The sequence below is a fragment of the Heteronotia binoei genome, chromosome 15 (assembly GCF_032191835.1).
Source record: "Heteronotia binoei isolate CCM8104 ecotype False Entrance Well chromosome 15, APGP_CSIRO_Hbin_v1, whole genome shotgun sequence".
Classification (NCBI taxonomy): Eukaryota; Metazoa; Chordata; class Lepidosauria; order Squamata; family Gekkonidae; genus Heteronotia; species Heteronotia binoei.
Window position 1 is genome coordinate 6575518 of NC_083237.1, and position 18875 is coordinate 6594392.

General features: G+C 49.8%; 2 protein-coding genes across 2 annotated transcripts in view; one reads left to right on the top strand and one right to left on the bottom strand.

Annotated features, from left to right (window-relative positions):
* CARMIL3 (capping protein regulator and myosin 1 linker 3) overlaps positions 1-6733 on the bottom strand; it is an 80642-nt gene extending 73909 nt beyond the window's left edge. Inside the window, exon 1 of the mRNA XM_060256513.1 lies at positions 6528-6733. Within this exon, the coding sequence (XP_060112496.1) occupies positions 6528-6733 (206 nt within the window). The remainder of the gene's footprint in view (positions 1-6527) is intronic.
* Positions 1-18875, top strand: part of LOC132583743 (dehydrogenase/reductase SDR family member 4-like) — a 206255-nt gene that overhangs the window by 128976 nt on the left and 58404 nt on the right. The gene's annotated exons all lie outside the window — the stretch shown is intronic.

An 18875-nucleotide genomic window follows, 5' to 3' on the forward strand; every position in this document is an offset into this window, starting at 1 on the left:
ACACTCTGCATCACGGGGCTCTGCCCCCCCCCCCCACACACAGAAGCTGGTTCAGGTAGCCGGCTCCAGGTTGACTCAGCCTTCCATCCTTCCGAGGTCGGTCAAATGAGTACCCAGCTTGCTGGGGGGGAAGTGTAGATGACAGGGGAAGGCAATGGCAAACCACCCCGTGAAAAGTCTGCCGTGAAAATGTTGTGAAAGCAACGTTACCCCAGAGTCAAAAACGACTGGTGCTTGCACAGGGGACTACCTTTACCTTTAACACCAAAGGCACCAATATATATCCCCTTGCCTGCTTGAATTTGAGTACAGGGACACAGACAAGAAAAGGCTTTAAAAATCACGGCTTGAAACGAAGGTTACAGTTGCCAGGGGGGGCTCACAGAATTACAGTTGACCCCCAGACTACCGAGATCAGTTCCCCTTAGGGTTGCCACGTCCAACGCAAAAAATATCTGGGGACTTTGGGGGTGGAGCCAGGAGCAAGATTGTGACAAGCAGAACTGAAATCCAAAGGGAGCTCTGGCCATCACATTTAAAGGGACGGCACACCTTTCCAATGCCTTCCCTCCTTTGGAAATAATGAAGGATAGGGGCACCTTCTTATGGGGTTCATGAAATTGGACCCCCTGGTCCAATCTTTTTGAAACTTGGAGGGTGTTTCGAGGAGAGGTATCGGATGCTATGCCGAAAATCTGGAGTCTCTGCTTCAAAAAAGTAGAGCCCCAGATACCTGTGGATCAATTCTCCATTATACTCTACGGGAACTGGTCTCCATAGGGAATAACGGAGGGCCCAGCAGCCATTTCCCTCCCCCCCTCCCGCTTTCTGATGACCCTGAAGTGGGGGGAGGGCCTCTAAACAGGGGGATCCCCTGCCCCCACCTGGGGATTGGCAACCCTGGTTACCCTGCCGAGGTCCCTTCCCTACTAAGCTCCACCCCGAAATCTCTAGGAATTTCCCAGTCCAGCATTTGGTTAGGTGGGGCTTGGTTAGGGAAGGGTCCTCAGTGGAGTATCGTGCTACGGACTCCACCATCTGAAGCTCCCCTTTTCTCCAGGGCCATAGATGCAGAGGAGTTAGCCGTGCCAGTCTGTTGCTGCAAAACAGTAAATAGTAGCACCTTTAATACCAGGGGTGGCCAAACCGTGGCTCACGAGCCTCATATGGTGCGGCTCTCAAAGCCCCTGCCGTCCCATCAGTTGGCTCAGAAAAGGCATTTGTCTCTTTAAATCACTTCTCCGAGCCGAGCCAGGTGGCAGCTTGGAAAATGCATTTACTTTACTTTAATTTATTTGATTTATATCCCACCCCTCCCCGCCGAAGCAGGCTCAGGGCGGCTCGCGACATTTAAAGTTCAAGTTGCTTTTTTTCACCTCTCCCTCCCTCCTCACCACCTTCCTTCCTTCGTTTTGCGGCTCTGAAACATCTGATGTTTATTCTATGTGGCTTTTATGTTAACCTATTCTGGCCATCCCTGTTGAAGATTTAACACATTTTATTGTAAAGGGTTGGAACACTTTCCCTATGAAGAAGGGTTAAAACGCTTGCAGCTCTTTAACTTGGAGAAACGTCGACTGCGGGGTGACATGATAGAGGTTTATAAGATTATGCAAGGGATAAAGAAAGTAGAGAAAGAAGTACTTTTCTCCCTTTCTCACAATACAAGAACTCGTAGGCATTCGATGAAATTGTTGAGCAGTGGGTTAAAACGGATAAAAGGAAGTTCTTCTTCACCCAAAGGGTGATTAACATGTGGAATTCTCTGCCACAGGAGGTGGTGGCGGCTACAAGCATAGACAGCTTCAAGAGGGGGTCAGAAAAAATATGGAGCAGAGGTCCATTAGTGGCTATTAGCCACAGTGTGTATATATATGTGTGTGTGTGTGTGTATAATTTTTTTTTTTGGCATTGTGTGACACAGAGTGTTAGACTTGATGGGCCATTGGCCTGATCCAACATGGCTTCTCTTATGTTCTTATGTGACAGAGTGTTGGACTGGATGGGCCATTGGCCTGATCCAACATGGCTTCTCTTACGTTCTTATGTGACACAGAGTGTTGGACTGGATGGGCCAATGGCCTGATCCAACATGGCTTCTCTTATGTTCTTATGTGACACAGAGTGTTCAACTGGATGGGCCATTGGCCTGATCCAACATGGCTCCTCTTTTGTTGTTATGTGACACAGAGTGTTGGACTGGAGAGGCCATTGGCTTGATCCAACATGGCTTCTCTTACGTTCTTATGTGACACAGACTGTTGGACTGGATGGGCATTTGGCCTGATCCAACATGGCTTCTCTTACGTTCTTATGTGACACAGAGTGTTGGACTGGATGGGCATTTGGCCTGATCCAACATGGCTTCTCTTACGTTCTTATGTGACACAGAGTGTTGGACTGGATGGGCCATTGGCCTGAACCAACATGGCTTCTCTTATGTCCTTATGTGACACAGAGTGTTGGACTGGATGGGCCATTGGCCTGAACCAACATGGCTTCTCTTATGTTCTTATGTGACACAGAGTGTTGGACTGGATGGGCCTTCGGCCTGATCCAACATGGCTTCTCTTATGTTCTTATTGTAGGGTAAGCTTTCAAGAAACACAGCTCTGCATCTGACAAAGTGAGCGGCGTTTCTCGAAAGCTTACGCGATAATACGATTTGTTAGATTCAAGGGTGCTACTGGACTCTTCGCTATTTTCTCCAGGGGAACGGATCTCCACAGTTCAGAGATCAGTTGTACTTCCAAAAGGTCTTCAACCCCACCTCTGCCCTGTCTCTAAGAACCGCTGTCAAAGCAGCCAATGTATGGCCTCTCCTCCATCCATCCATTTTTAATTCGCGCGCTCGTTTCGCCATCTTCCCAGCCCCACGCTAACCAAAGCAATTTCCCCATCAAAGGTAGAACAATCGAAACAGTAATGTGCGAAACCCCACGCTGTTTCTATCGAATCGAGCAGCCAAAAGATCTTTTAAAAAACGTTTTCTTTCTTTAAAGCCTTGTAAAATAAATAAAAAAGGGATCAGCAGAGAATCGAGCCGCTCCCTTCGTGACTCACCGGGGACAGACAACTCACACAAGCCCACGACAAAGGCGACATCAGAAGCCCGACATTGTGTTAAAATTAAACAAGCAGAAAAAGAGCAGAAACGGGGGCAAAGCCAGCAGGGAAAGGAATCCCTGCCCAAGAAAAACCCTGAGAAAAGAGGAACATTTTCACCTGGCACCTAAACTCAAGTAGAAGACTAAAGTGGCAGGGAATTTCGGCCGAGGGGCCATGGCAAAAAAGGTCCTGCTGAAGTAGCCCAGGGTGGGGTGGGGTGGGGTGGGGTGGCTAGGGTAGCATCTTGTTTCCCACAAGGACCAATCAGAACCTCCACAAGGCCTTCGAGCAAATGCACAGAGACCAATCCCCCACCTGTTTCAGACTCTAAGCACCTGGGATACATTTCTGCAAACGGAGGTTCCACACAGTCATAATAGGTAAAAGCCATTGATTTTCCCATCATCAATTTGTCTTACCCCTTGTCAACGCCACTTGTGCTTTCAGTTTTTATTACATCTTGCGGTGGTGAGTTCCACCAGTTAACTGTATATTGCAGGGTGTCAAACTCATTTGTTATGAGGGCCGGAGCTGACATAAAAGAGTTTCCGTCTCAACATTAAGAGGAACTTCCTGACAGTTAGAGCAATCTGTCAGTGGAACAGGCTTCGTCGGGAGGTGATGGGCTCTCCTTCCTTGGAGGTTTTTAAGCAGAGGCTAGATGGCCATCTGAGCCACAGTTTGGTCACCCCTGGACTAGATGGTCTATATCAGGGATGGCCAACGGTAGCTCTCCAGATGTTTTTTGCCTACAACTCCCATCAGCTCCAGCCATTGGCCATGCTGGCTGGGGCTGATGGGAGTTGTAGGCAAAAAAAATCTGGAGAGCTACCGTTGGCCACCCTTCAACTCTACGATTCCATGATTCTGCCTTGGGATTCTACACTTTCCTGCAGTGTAATCGACCTCTCCTGGAGTTGGTAGCTAGAGAAAGCTGAACGTCAGGCTGGGAGTCTTTGCATCTTGGAGGAACCAGCCAATTCAAGATTTAGCCCTACAGGAAAGATGCAGCAGCCTGAAGCTGGGACTTCGACGCCTGGGTCTCTGCCCGAAGCTGGCCTGAAGCTGGGGTGGAAGAGATAACGGGCGAATGGACCTTCTGGCTAGAGCAGGATTGCTAATGGCATGACTCGGCTAATGGGGGGGGGGAGAGAGAGCTCAGTCAACATGACCTCACCGCACTTCCTGGCTGCTGGGCTGTCTCTGCTGAAAAGGTGGGAGGATGGGATACCCTGATGGGGGAATGGGCTCTGGGTTGGGAAATTTCTGGAGAGTACAGCCTGGGGAGGATGGAGATTGGGGAGGAGAAGGAGTTCCACCAGGGTATAATGTAGGGTTGCCAATCCCCAGGTAGGGACAGGGGATCCCCCGGTTTGGAGTATAATAAAGAATCGATCTGTGGCTATCAGGGGGGAGGGCTGCTTTTTGAGGGAGAGGCACCCAATTTTCAGCATAGCATCCAGTGCCTCTTCCCAAAATACCCTCCCAGTTTCAAAAGGATTGGACCAGGTGGTCCCATGCTGTGAGACCCAGAAGAAGGCTGGGTGAGTGGGCGTCAACGTGGCAGATGAGGTTCAATGTGGCCAAGCGCAAAGTAATGCACATTGGGGCCAAGAATCCCAGCTACAAATACAAGTTGATGGGGTGTGAACTGGCAGAGACTGACCAAGAGAGAGATCTTGGGGTCATGGTAGATAACTCACTGAAAATGTCAAGACAGTTTGCGATCGCAATTAAAAAGGCCAATGCCATGCTGGGAATTATTAAGAAGGGAACTGATAACAAGTCAGCCAGTATCATAATGCCCCTGTATAAACCGATGGCGCTGTCTCATTTGGAGTACTGTGTGCAGTTCTGGTCGCCACATCTCAAAAAGGATACTGTAGCATTGGAGAAAGTGCAGAAAAGGGCAACTAGAATGATCAAAGGGTTGGAACACTTTCCCTATGAAGAAAGGTTGAAACGCTTGGAGAAACGTCGACTGCGGGGTGACATGATAGAAGTTTACAAGATAATGCATGGGATGGAGAAAGTAGAGGAAGAAGCACTTTTCTCCCTTTCTCACAATACAAGAACCCGTGGGCATTCGATGAAATTGCTGAGCAGTCAGGTTAAAACAGATAAAAGGAAGTACTTCTTCACCCAAAGGGTGATCAACATGTGGAATTCACTGCCACAGGAGGTGGTGGCAGCTACAAGCATAGCCAGCTTCAAGAGAGGATTGGATAAAAATATGGAGCAGAGGTCCATCAGTGGCTATTATTTCCAAATGGAGGGAAGGCATTTAAAAGGCATGTGGTCCCTTTAAACGTGATGGCCGGAACTCCCTTTGGAGTTCAATTATGCTTGTCACACCCTTGCTCCTGGCTCCACCCCCAATTACTCCTGGCTCCACCCCAATGTCTCCTGGCTCCACCCCCAAAGTCCCCAGATATTTCTTGAATTGGACTTGGCAACCCTAGTATAATGACCACCCTCCAAAGCAGCCGTTTTCTCCAAGGCAACTAATCTCTGTAGTCAGCAGATAAATTATAACTCTAAATCTCCAGGTCTCACCTGGAGGGTGGCGACCCTAGCCCTCCTGCAACACGTCTTGATGGTTTATTTTGCTTTTTGGCGTCCGTAAGTGATTGCTATTTGTTAGCTTATATTTGCAGCTTAATTATTTGTTCGCTATTACGATTGCTTAGCATACGCGCCGAAGCAAAATGGTTGTATAACGGTAATGTAAATTAATACATTATTAAACTGGATTGTGATGTTAACTTTTATACCAAAAATACATCACGTTGGGCTAATTAACAGCCATGTAATGCATGCTGTTACATTCAGGCATTCTAACTTATTTTTAGAAAGTTATCTTTTGTCAGGCAAAATAGTGAGAAACGCTTATTACAGGAGAGAAATGTCCTAATGCTGCTTTGGGGGAGTTAGTAGCCCATGGAATGGGCAGGCTCAGAGCCTCTATAACAGGGGGGAGCCAAACTGTGACCTGGGAGCCACATGTGGCACTTTCACACTATTGTGCGGCTCTTGAAGCCCCCCCACCCCACCCCACCCCATAGGCCAGCTTGGAGAAATCACTTTAAAGCAGCTTGGAGAACGCATTTAAAGTTAAAGTTGCTTTCTTTCCACCTCTCCCTCCCCAACTATTTTCCTTCCTTCCTTCCTTCCTTCCTTCCTTGCAGCTCTCAAACATCGGACATCTATTCTGTACGGCTCTTACATTAAGCAAGTTTGGCCACCTCTGGACTACAAAACGCAACGAGAGAAACATCTGGCAGTCTAGAGTTGCTGTTGCATCTGGTGTCTGCGTTAAGCGACAGGGTTGGGGAACGGAGCGAGCAGAGGCAGGAACCTAGCCGGTGATAATCAGTGCTCAGAATTGGACCTGAAAGTGCTTCGGTCCTAGGAATTACTTTGAGTGACCAAAAGCACACTTCCTGCCGTCCACACCAGCAAGCAATCTCACGGCAGCATTTTGCTCTAGAAGAAGCTCCGAAACAGTCTTCAAGCACTGCCCTACACAAGCCAATTGCAGTAGTCTAGCTTGGGTGTCTTGCTGGCACTCTTCGTGTCTCTCGAGGAAGAAAATGTGATGGACTCCTTGGGCCCCAACGTGCATATCTACAAATACTTTAAATTTGACCCTTGGATGTAAACTGGACTTCCTTCTGTTTCCTTCTACCTGGCACCCCCTTCTCTTATGTTCTTATAGATGGAACTCTCTGTGTGGGGCAGAGATGCTCTGTCTTCTGGGTGCTTGGAGGGGGCAACAGTGGGAGGGCTTCTAGTATCCTGGCCCCACTGATGGACCTCCCTCCTGATGGCACCTGGGTTTTTTTGGCCACTGTGTGACACAGAGTGTTGGACTGGATGGGCCACTGGCCTGATCCAACATGGCTTCTCTTATGTTCTTATGTGACACAGAGTGCTGGACTGGATGGGCCACTGGCCTGATCCAACATGGCTCCTCTTCTGTTCTTATGTGACACAGAGTGTTGGACTGGATGGGCCACTGGCCTGACCCAACATGGCTTCTTTTCTGTTCTTATGTGACACAGAGTGCTGGACTGGATGGGCCTTTGGCCTGATCCAACATGGCTTCTCTTCTGTTCTTATGTGACACAGAGTGTTGGACTGGATGGGCCATTGGCCTGATCCAACAGGGCTTCTCTTATGTTCTTATGTGACACAGAGTGTTGGACTGGATGGGCCACTGGCCTGATCCAACATGGCTTCTCTTATGTTCTTATGTGACACAGAGTGCTGGACTGGATGGGCCACTGGCCTGATCCAACATGGCTCCTCTTCTGTTCTTATGTGACACAGAGTGTTGGACTGGATGGGCCACTGGCCTGACCCAACATGGCTTCTTTTCTGTTCTTATGTGACACAGAGTGTTGGACTGGATGGGCCTTTGGCCTGATCCAACATGGCTTCTCTTCTGTTCTTATGTGACACAGAGTGTTGGACTGGATGGGCCACTGGCCAGACCCAACATGGCTTCTTTTCTGTTCTTATGTGACACAGAGTGTTGGATTGGCTGGGCCATCGGCCTGATCCAACATGGCTTCTCTTCTGTTCTTATGTGACACAGAGTGTTGGACTGGATGGGCCACTGGCCTGATCCAACATAGCTTCTCTTATGTTCTTATGTGACACAGAGTGTTGGACTGGATGGGCCACTGGCCTGGTCCAACATGGCTTCTGTTATGTTCTTATGTGACACAGAGTGTTGGACTGGATGGGCCACTGGCCTGGTCCAACATGGCTTCTGTTATGTTCTTATGTGACACAGAGTGTTGGACTGGATGGGCCACTGGCCTGGTCCAACATGGCTTCTATTATGTTCTTATCTCTCCCCTCCCTGCACCTGCCTGCTTCCTCTCAAATCCCTGGGCTGGCTGAAACCAGCCTCATGCCAGCCTGCCCACCCTCAGTGGCCTCACTTGGCTCCTTTCACTCCCCTCCCTCGGCCATTTTCCCTCCCTTTCCTCCAATCTCTTCAGAAACGCTCCGCCTCCACTGCCAGCCCTGACCCCTGAACCCTCTGCTCGCCTACCTCCCCTTTCAGCCAAGCCCCCCTCCTCTGAGAGGCAGGAGCACACAGGGCGCTTTTGTGTCAGTGGCATGACCCCCCTCCCTCAGCTGACCCCCCCTCCCTCACACACGACCCAAGATTTCGCTGCCAGCAGCAACTTTGCCAACTCTGACCTAATTCGAAAGAACAGGATCTGAAAGCTGCAGAAAGGGAGAGGAAGGAAGGGGAGGGGAAGTGAAGAGAAACTAGCTAAGGTTGCTAACTCCAGGTTGGGAAATTCCTGGAGATATTTTTTTTGCGGGGGGGGGGGTGAAGGCAGGGTTTGAGCAGGGGAGGAAGAAAAAGAAGACCATAGATTTATACCCCACCCTTCTCTCAGAAGGGCTCACAATCTCCTTTATCTTCTTCCTGCACAACGGACACCCTGTGAGGTGGGTGGGCCTGAGAGGGCTCTCACAGCAGCTGCCCTTTTGAGGACAGAGACTCAGAGCGGCTTACAATCTCCTTTATCTTCTTCCCACACAACAGACACCCTGGGAGGTGGGTGGGGCTGAGAGGGCTCTCACAGCAGCTGCCCTTTCGAGGACAGAGACTCAGAGCGGCTTACAATCTCCTTTATCTTCTTCCCGCACAACAGACGCCCTGGGAGGTGGGTGGGGCTGAGAGGGCTCTCACAGCAGCTGCCCTTTCGAGGACAGAGATTCAGAGCGGCTTACAATCTCCTTTATCTTCTTCCTGCACAACAGACGCCCTGGGAGGTGGGTGGGGCTGAGAGGGCTCTCACAGCAGCTGCCCTTTCTAGGACAGAGATTCAGAGCGACTTACAATCTCCTTTATCTTCTTCCCGCAACAACAGACACCCTGTGAGGTGGGTGGGGCTGAGAGGGCTGTCCCAGAAGCTGCCCTTTCAAGGACAACTCCTGCGAGAGCGATGGCTGACCCAGGGTCATCGCAGCAGCTGCAAGTGGAGGAGCAAGGAATCAAACCCAGTTCTCCCAAATAAGAGTCCGCGCCCTTAACAACTACACCAAACTGGCTCTGTGGGGTATAAAGCCACAGGGCCGGATCTAGGGAGGGCAGAGGGGGGTGCTGGCCCCGGGTACCGATGGAGGAGGGGTGCCAAATTGGGTATGGAGTCCATTGATTTCTATGGCACCATAAGAGAGAACGGCCCATAAGGGAGTGTCATTTTTTAATTCCCTCCCCTCAAAAAACATGTCGATCTGGTCTTGTAAAGACACAGAGGCCAGCCTCCAAGAGATCTCCAGGCCCCACCTGAGCGCTAACAGCCCTAGATGCCACCCCCCAGGGCCATCAAGATAGAGACATCTTTTTCTCTTTTCTCCTAGGAGTGCAACTGTTGCATAGGGCGGGGGTTATGGGGGCTGCTTTTCATTCCCAAGAATTGAGAGAGGGGAGGATCTCTTTGAGGTAAGAGAGCCCCAAAAGTGAGGGGGGCCTATGATATGACTTGGGGACGGTAGTGAGGATATCAAGTTAGAATCTGGGAGAATCAGGTTTGAATCCCCTGATCGGCCACAAAAACTAGCTCAGTGACCTTTGGCCAGTCGCTTCTCTCTGAGCCTAACTTGCCTCACACGATTGTTGAGAGCAAGAGCACACAGCAACGCAGTTCCGGCTGGCTTGGTGTCTCATGGGGTGTCATCCTGCTGGGCTTTTTCTACCAAAAAAAGCCCCGTGTGAAACAATGGTGGTGTCAGGGGGTGTGGCCCTGGTTGTGAGGATCAAATAGAAGAGAGGGAAATGGTGGAAGCTACTTTGGATCTCCATCTGATATAGGAGGGGAGGAGAGGAGAGGGGAGGGGAGGGGAAGGAAGGAAGAAATGCAATAATGGAATGAAAGAAGGAAGAAAGAAATGCAATAGTGGAAGGATGGAAGGAAAGATTGCAATAGAGGAAGGAAGGAAGGAAAGATTGCAATGAAAGGAAGGAAGGAAGGAAGGAAGGAAGGAAGGAAGGAAGGAAGGAAGGAAGGAAGGAAGGAAGGAAGGAAGGAAGGAAGGAAGGAAGGAAGGAAGGAAGGAATGCAATAGTGGAAGGAAAGAAGGAAGGAAGGAAGAAATGCAATAGTGGAAGGAAGGAAGGAAGGAAGGAAGGAAGGAAGGAAGGAAGGAAGGAAGGAAGGAAGGAAGGAAGGAAGGAAGGAAGGAAGGAAGGAAGGAAGGAAGGAATGCAATAGTGGAAGGAAGGAAGGAAGGAAGGAAGGAAGGAAGGAAGGAAGGAAGGAAGGAAGGAAGGAAGGAAGGAAGGAAGGAAGGAAGGAAGGAAGCATTGCAATAGTAGAAGGAAGGAAGGAAGCATTGCAATAGTGGAAGGAAGGAAGCATTGCAATAGTGGAAGGAAGGAAGCATTGCAATAGTGGAAGGAAGGAAGGAAGGAAGGAAGGAAGGAAGGAAGGAAGGAAGGAAGGAAGGAAAGAAGGAAGGAAGGAAGGAAGGAAGGAAGGAAGGAAGGAAGGAAGGAAGGAAGGAAGGAAGGAAGGAAGGAAGGAAGGAAGGAAGGAAGGAAGCTTTTGCTGTCCAACTCAAACTCACAGTTTCTAAAAATATATATAACACTTTTCATTAGCAAGGCCCCTGATTATCTTTCCTTCCCTTGCCGTCCACAATCACCCTGCAGAGCCGTCTGTCAATATGACTCCGATTTCTGTTGCTGGGAAACTCAAGCAGCCTTTCCAGTGGTCCGATTCGCACCATCAGCCCCCCGTGTCTCAAACTGTGGCCCAAGGGGCTGACGTCCATCAGGGAAGGCACTTCCTGACACAGATGGAGAAGCGATCGGGTGCTTTTCACCTGATGAGTCTGGTGCCTGCCCTCAGCTGCAAAGGGGGAGGTTTTCCTGCCCACGGCCATAAAGACGGACCGAATGTTTCAATGGAAGGAAGGAGATCACGTAAAGGAATAAGCAAGCAAGAGAGGTGGGTGGAAGGTGATGCCTTCCCATCTTTGGAGAGGCAGAAGTCTGTGATTTGGGGGAGGGGGGATATCACCTGGCCCAGTCACCCACCCACCCACTCACGCCCTCGCGGTGCCCCCCCTCCTCCCAGTTCCAAGCTCCCAAGATGGTTCTTACCAGCACCCGGTCTTTCGGTTTTCTTGGGTTTGGTTTCTAGCTTCACCCTCACCAGGAGGTGGATGGGAGGCCGGTTCAGGGACTTGCGGATGCTGTCTGTGAAGGACAGGGGTGAGGTTACAACAGGAAGTGACGGAACGTCTCCTCTGGTTGCCCCCAGCGTCCCACCCACTAGTTTCCCAAAGAAGCACTGAAGGTTCAGCCCTGGAAGCAGGTTCTGCAAAGCGGTTGAAGCGTGGAATACGGGAAAGGAAGAGAGGGCCACAACAATGTCTTTTGAACATATGCAAGAATGTGATTTCAGAACCACTTAATCATACTGATACAACTGAAAAGAAAAGGTCTCAGGAACCTTTCCTGGGCTCACACTTGTCCGTAGGCTTGTCAGCTCTGGAGATTTTGGGGTGGGGCTTGGGGAAGGGGCGGGACCTCAGCAGGGTCTAACGCCATGGAGGCTGGCAACCCTGTTGAATGTATAGCCTCTTTGCTAATTTGATGTTCACCTATGTAGAGGCGGATGGATGGATGGATGGATGGATGGATGGATGGATGGATGGATGGATGGATGGATGGATGGATGAATGGATGGGCAGATGGATGTGTGGATGGATGGATGGATGGATGGGCAGATGGATGTGTGGAGGGATGGATGGATGGATGGATGGATGGATGGATGGATGGATGGGCAGATGGATGTGTGGATGGATGGATGGATGGATGGATGGGCAGATGGATGTGTGGATGGATGGATGGATGGACGGACGGACGACAGACAGACAGATGACAGGCCGATAGACAGGAGAGAGAGAGAGAGAGCGCTGGGGGGTAAGGTGTACCTGACTGGGAAAGGCAATGGCAAAACCCGCCTGTAAAAAGTCTACTGTGAAAATGTTGTGATGTGGCATCACCCCAGAGTCCGAAACGACTGGTGCTTGCACAGGGGACTACCTTTACCTTTTAGACAGAGGGATGGAGGATGGAGGGAGGGAGGACAGATGATACATATATGACAGATGATGGATAGATGATAGATAGATGACAGACAGTTAGATGATCGACAGATGGATGGATGGATGGATGGATGGATGGATGGATGATGGATGGATGGATAGAGGGAGGGAGGGAGGGAGGGAGGGGAGGGAGGGAGGGAGGGAGGGAGGGAGGGATGGATGGATGGATGGATGGATACAACGTTAACTTCCATTTCTATGTATTCGAGAAAGCGTGCACAGAAGTTCATACCATGAATAAACTTTTGTTGGTCTTAAAGGTGCCACTGGACTCAACATTTGTTCACTTGACGAAAGTTCAACCTGACCTCTCACCTACAAGCAAGGCACTACATTTCTTAAATAAGGGAGTCAGAAATCAAGTTCCCACACAAGTCCTCCACACAAGGGGAGGAGACGGTGGCTCAATGGTAGAGCATCTGCTTGGAAAGCAGAAGGTCCCAGGTTCAATCCCCGGCATCTCCAACTAAAAAGGGTCCAGGCAAATAGGCGTGAAAAACCTCAGCTGGAGACCTGGAGAGCCACTGCCAGTCTGAGAAGACAATACTGATTTTGATGGACCAAAGGTCTGATTCAGTATAAGGCAGCTTCATATGTCCATATGTCTCACCTGAAAGTTCCTCTGAATGTTAAGCGTATAAGAAGAGGACTCTGAGAGAGGAGAATGGGAGCCCGAGGAACTCTGCACATGTTCAGACGCATTGTCATGATGCTCTTTGTCATGCCACCTCTCAACTGAGAAATACCTGGAGATTTGGGGGAGTGGAGCCTGGAGAGAAAGTGGTTTGGAGAGGGGGGTGATATAAAGCCAGGCAGCCCACTCTCCAAAGCAGCCATTTCCTCCAAGGGACCTGATTTCTGTCTCCTGGAGCCGAGTTCTAATTTCAGGAGATCTCCAGGCCCAACCTGGAGGCTGGCAACTCTAACATTTACCTCACTAAAACCTTAAGACCTCAGCCTGGAAGTGAGATCACAGTCGGAGGCCTGACTCGACGAAGCTGCCACAAACACGCTCCAAACCACCCACGATTCAATTGGCGCTGAATCATTCGTCGGCTTCAGCCAAGCAAAGCGCGTGTGGATGAAAACAGACCTTGGAATGTTTTGCTTCCACTTGCAACGCCCGCAGGGTAAACTGAGGCCAGTGTGAGCTGGAGCAGGGGGGGAGGGATGTCCCCAGCTGGGCCTGCTGAGAACTGGGCTGAAGTATTGGAGGTGACAGGCCCAGCTGAGGTGACTGATCCCTCCTGACAGTCAAGACAGTGCAAACCCACTCCCGGGAGGAAAGGTGACAGGACTCCACCCCCCACCCTCCGTTGCCCTCACAGTGGCTGTCAAGACTGACTCCATGATCCACAAGAGATGCACCCCTCCACACACACACACCTGCCAGATTCCACCTGCTGTCCTAAGGCACCTACCTGAGCTGGCCAACCCACCCCCAATCCATACAGTAGGGTGCCCTGGCATTAAGTGTGCGACAAAATCATAAGAGTTGGAAGGGACCTCCAGGGCCATCTAGTCCAACCCCCTGCACAATGCAGGAAACTCACAAACACCTCCCCCTAAATTCACAGGATGTTCATCGCTGTCAGATGGACATCTAGCCACTGTTTAAAAACCTCCAAGGAAGGAGAGCCCACCACCTCCCGAGGAGGAAGCCTGTCCCACTGAGGAGAGCTAGTTTGGTGTGAGAGCCAGTTTAGTGTAGTGGTTAAGTGTGCGGACTCTTATCTGGGAGAACCGGGTTTGATTCCCCACTCCTGCACTTGCACCTGCTGGAATGGCCTTGGGTCAGCCATAGCTCTGGCAGAGGTTGTCTTTGAAAGGGCAGCTGCTGTGAGAGCCCTCTCCAGCCCCGCCCACCTCACAGGGTGTCTGTTGTGGGGGAGAAGATATAGGAGATTGTAAGCTGTTCTGAGTCTCTGATTCAAAGAGAAGGGCGGGGGTATAAATCTGCAATTCTTCTTCTTCTTCCTTTTCCTCCTCCTCATGTGAGCTGGAAACTCTTTTGATTTAATTTCAACCCCTTGGTTCTGGTCCTACCTTCTGGGGCCACAGAAAACAATTCCACCCCATCCTCTATAGGACAGCCCTTCAATTCCTTGAAGATGGTGATCATATCACCTCTCAGCCACCTCTTCTCCAGGCTAAACATGCCCAATTCCTTCAACCTTTCTTTGTAGGACTTCGTCTCCAGACCCCTCACCAACAAAATGGTAGGTGACTCATGACAGTGAGCCCAGCCGCGTACTCCCGGGGAAAGCAACCCGCTTTTCTTCCTCTCCAGCTCAACAGGCAATCTGAGTGAGAGGGAAATTTCTTCCTGTCTCCAAACAGGATGATAAAACCCATTCCTTCCCCTTACCAAGGCCCTCCCTTTGAAGCAAAGGTATCCGGAGACATTTGGAGGACTGGGGCTGAAAAGGAAAACAGCACACACGCACCAATCCCCAGATGGGGGCAGGGGATCCCCTAGTTTGGAGGCCCTCCCCCCGCTTCAGGGTCATCAGAAACTGGGGGGAGGGAAATGTCTGCTGGGCACTCCATTATTCTTTATAGAGACTGATTCCCATAGAGTATAATGGAGAGTTGATGTGCGGGTATCTGGGGCTCTGGGAGGGCTGTTTTTTTTTTAGGTATTGGCACCAAATTTTCCACATAACATGCAGTGCCTCTCCTCAAAACACCCTCCAAGTTTCTAAAAGATTGGACCAGGGGATCCAATTCTATGAGACCCAAAAGAAGGAGCCCCTATCCTTCATTATTTCCTATGGAAGGAAGGCATTTTAAAAAGGTGTGCGGTCCCTTTAAATGTGATGGCCAGCACTCCCTTGGGAGTTCAGTTAAGCTTGTCACAACCTTGCTCCTGGCTCCACCTCCCTGGCTCCACCCCCTATGTCTCCTGGCTCCACCCCCAAAGTCCACAGATATTTCTTGAATTGGACTTGGGGGCGGAGCCAGGAGCAAGGTTGTGACAAGCATAATTGAACTCCAAAGGGAGTTCTGGCCATCACATTTAAAGGGACCACACTCCTTTTAAATAATAATAATAATAATATAATAAAATTTTAATTATATCCCCCCTCCCCGCTAAGGCAGGCTCAGGGCGGCTAACAACATTTATAAACATACAGTGCAATAAATATAAGACTTTAAAATTAACATTATTTAAAAACCAGTCAGTATATAATTAAAATTTAAATGCCTTCCCCCTCCATTGGAAATAATGAAGGCTAGGGGAACTTTCTTTTGGGGTTCATAGAACTGATCCCCATTGGTACAGTCTTCTTGAAATTTGGGAGTGTGTTTTGAGGAAAGGCCCCGGATACTAAGCTGCAAATTTGGTGCCTTTACCTTAAAAAACAGGAGCCCCACAGAGCCCCAGATACTCACACATCAATTATCCATTATACCCTACGGCAGGGGTGGCCAACGGTAGCTCTCCAGATTTTTTTTGCCTATAACTCCTATCAGCCCCAGCCAGCATGGCCAATGGCTGGGGCTGATGGAAGTTGTAGGCAAAAAACATCTGGAGAGCTACCGTTGGCCACCCCTGCCCTACGGGAATTGGTCTCCATGGGAAATAATGGAGTGCCCAGCAGACATTTCCCTCCCCCCCCCCCGTTTTTTGGTGACCCTGAAGCGGGGAGAGGGACTCCAAACCAGGGGATCCCCTGCCCCCCACCTGGGGATTGGCAACCCTACAACTCTAGCAAGCTTTTCTGGCCACCTCGGATCTGAAGGGGCAGCTCAGGGCTTCTAGATCGGAGGGTGAGCCACGGAACCTTTTAGGAAAGAGAAACCAATATCTGTATTGCCTCAGCCCTCCTCCCCGGCGGTTGGGAAGTCATCCAGGCTGCTGTGGTTAAAGTCCTGTTATCGGAGACGGCATCTCAAGCCTCGGCCATTTAATGCCTCTTTTCCCTCGGCCAATTTTCTCATTTTCGAGAGATTGACACACAAACACAGAGAAACCGATGCAGCCACAACCGCTGACGGGCTCGAGATGCGAAATTGAATCGGGATACAGAGCATTACGGGAGGCTGGCAGAAAGCAAAATACTATTGACCAGTCGGAAGGGGTGCCGCACCACTCCCCTGCCTCCAAAGAGAAGAGAAGTCATGTTGGATCAGGCCAATGGCCCATCCAGTCCAACATCCTGTGTCACACAGTGGCCAGAAAAACCCAGATGCCATCAGGAGGTCCATCAGTGGGGCCAGGACACTAGAAGCCCCCCCACTGTTGCCCCCTCCAAGCACCCAGAATACAGAGCATCTCTGCCCCACACAGAGAGTTCCATCTATAAGAACATAAGAGAAGCCATGTTGGATCAGGCCAATGGCCCAACCAGTCCAACACTCTGTGTCACATAAGAGAAGTCACGTTGGATCAGGCCAATGGCCCATCCAATCCAACACTCTGTGTCACATAAGAACATAAGAGAAGCCATGTTGGATCAGACCACTGGCCCATCCAGTCCAACACTCTGTGTCACATAAGAACATAAGAGAAGCCATGTTGGATCAGGCCAGTGGCCCATGCAGTCCAACACTCTGTGTCACATAAGAGAAGCCATGTTGGATCAGGCCAAAGGCCCAACCAGTCCAACACTCTGTGTCACATAAAAACAGAAGAGAAGCCATGTTGGATCAGGCCAATGGCCCAACCAGTCCAACACTCTGTGTCACATAAGAACATAAGAGAAGCCATGTTGGATCAGGCCAGTGGCCCATGCAGTCCAACACTCTGTGTCACATAAGAGAAGCCATGTTGGATCAGGCCAAAGGCCCAACCAGTCCAACACTCTGTGTCACATAAAAACAGAAGAGAAGCCATGTTGGATCAGGCCAATGGCCCAACCAGTCCAACACTCTGTGTCACATAAGAACAGAAGAGAAGCCATGTTGGATCAGGCCAATGGCCCAACCAGTCCAACACTCTGTGTCACATAAAAACAGAAGAGAAGCCATGTTGGATCAGGCCAATGGCCCAACCAGTCCAACACTCTGTGTCACATAAGAACAGAAGAGAAGCCATGTTGGATCAGGCCAATGGCCCAACCAGTCCAACACTCTGTGTCACATAAGAACAGAAGAGAAGCCATGTTGGATCAGGCCAGTGGCCCATCCGGTCCAACACTCTGTGTCATACAATGGCCAAAAAAACCCAGGTTCCATCAGGAGGTCCACCAGCGGGGCCAGGACACTAGAAGCCCTCCCACTGTTGCCCCCTCCTCTACGCAGCCAGTGTAAATGTGGATTTCTAGGTGGTTTAACTGCCTTGGCTTCCTTCGAAGGACCCTTGAAAATATGTAGCTAATCGAGGGCAGGCACGAGGCCTCTGTTAGAGAGCATTCCACAATTGCAGAGCTATGACTCCCAGAATTCCCTTGGAGGAAGCTATAACAGACTAATGCCCTGGGGATGGACGTGTTTGGGGAAGGCATTTGTGAAGTCCCTGCATTATGCAAGAGGTTGGACTTGATGACTCTGGAGGTCCCTTCCAACTCTATGAGTCTATGATTCCAAGTCCGCTGTACAGATCAGGGGTGTCAAACATGCAGCTCGGGGACCAAATCGGGGCTCTTGTCTGCTTCCTTCTCCCTCTCTTTTGCTTCCTTCTGCATCTCAGCTTGCTTTGCAAGGCTTGCTCAATTGCACAGGAGATACAGAGCAAAACCTCAATTTTTTCCATTGGTTGAGGCTCCTCCCCATCCTGGCCCCCTGGGGAAGGAAGGAAAGAGCCAGAGCTTCCTTTGACCAGTTCCCTGGATCCCACGGGAGAAATACAATGAAAGCACCTTTCAGACCAACAAACGCTAACATTTTAAGCATGTTTTAAGTTTGTAATATATAAATTTAATTGTGTTTGTCTGTGTCATTTATAAAGTTTATATCTCCGCTACCTAATCTTAAATAGGTACACCCATGGCCCAGCCCAGCAAAGTCTCATTTTTGTCAGATCCGGCCCTCATAACAAATGAGTTTGACATCCCTGGTATAAATGCAGTCTGGATGCTTGTGCCCAGGAAGTCAGTGCAAAGCCGTGCTCGACAAAAGCACTCCCTGGCTCTGCTCACTTCCTAAAAACACTTGGCAGGCACTAGAAACAGTGCCAGAGAGCACCACGGTGCCACCACATTGGGGACCCCTGGGAATGAAGGGGCTGGTCAAGCCCTCTTTTTTTGGTAGGGAAAACAACCCAGCAGGAACTCATTTGCATATTAGGCCACACCCCCTGATGGCACAATGGGTTCACCACTGTAGGGAAAAGCCCGACCGGAACTCATCGCCCCTGATGCCAGGCCAGACGGAACTGCATTTCTGCTCCCCAAAAGCCCCAGGGCTGGTGTTGCAAAACGCAGGAAGCAACTTATTAATAATTATTAATTACTAGCATTAATTTTTGCATTCTTTTTTGTATTAAAGAAGGATTAATTTTTGCATTAAGCATTAATAAGCCTGGGAAACCAATCTAGTCAACATGATGATGATGATGATGATGATGATGATGATGATGATGATTATATTCACTGGGAAACCAATCTTGTCAACATTATATTCAGTGGGATTAGACTCTCCATTTTCCTCCAGAGCCATCTAGACATTATCTTGCA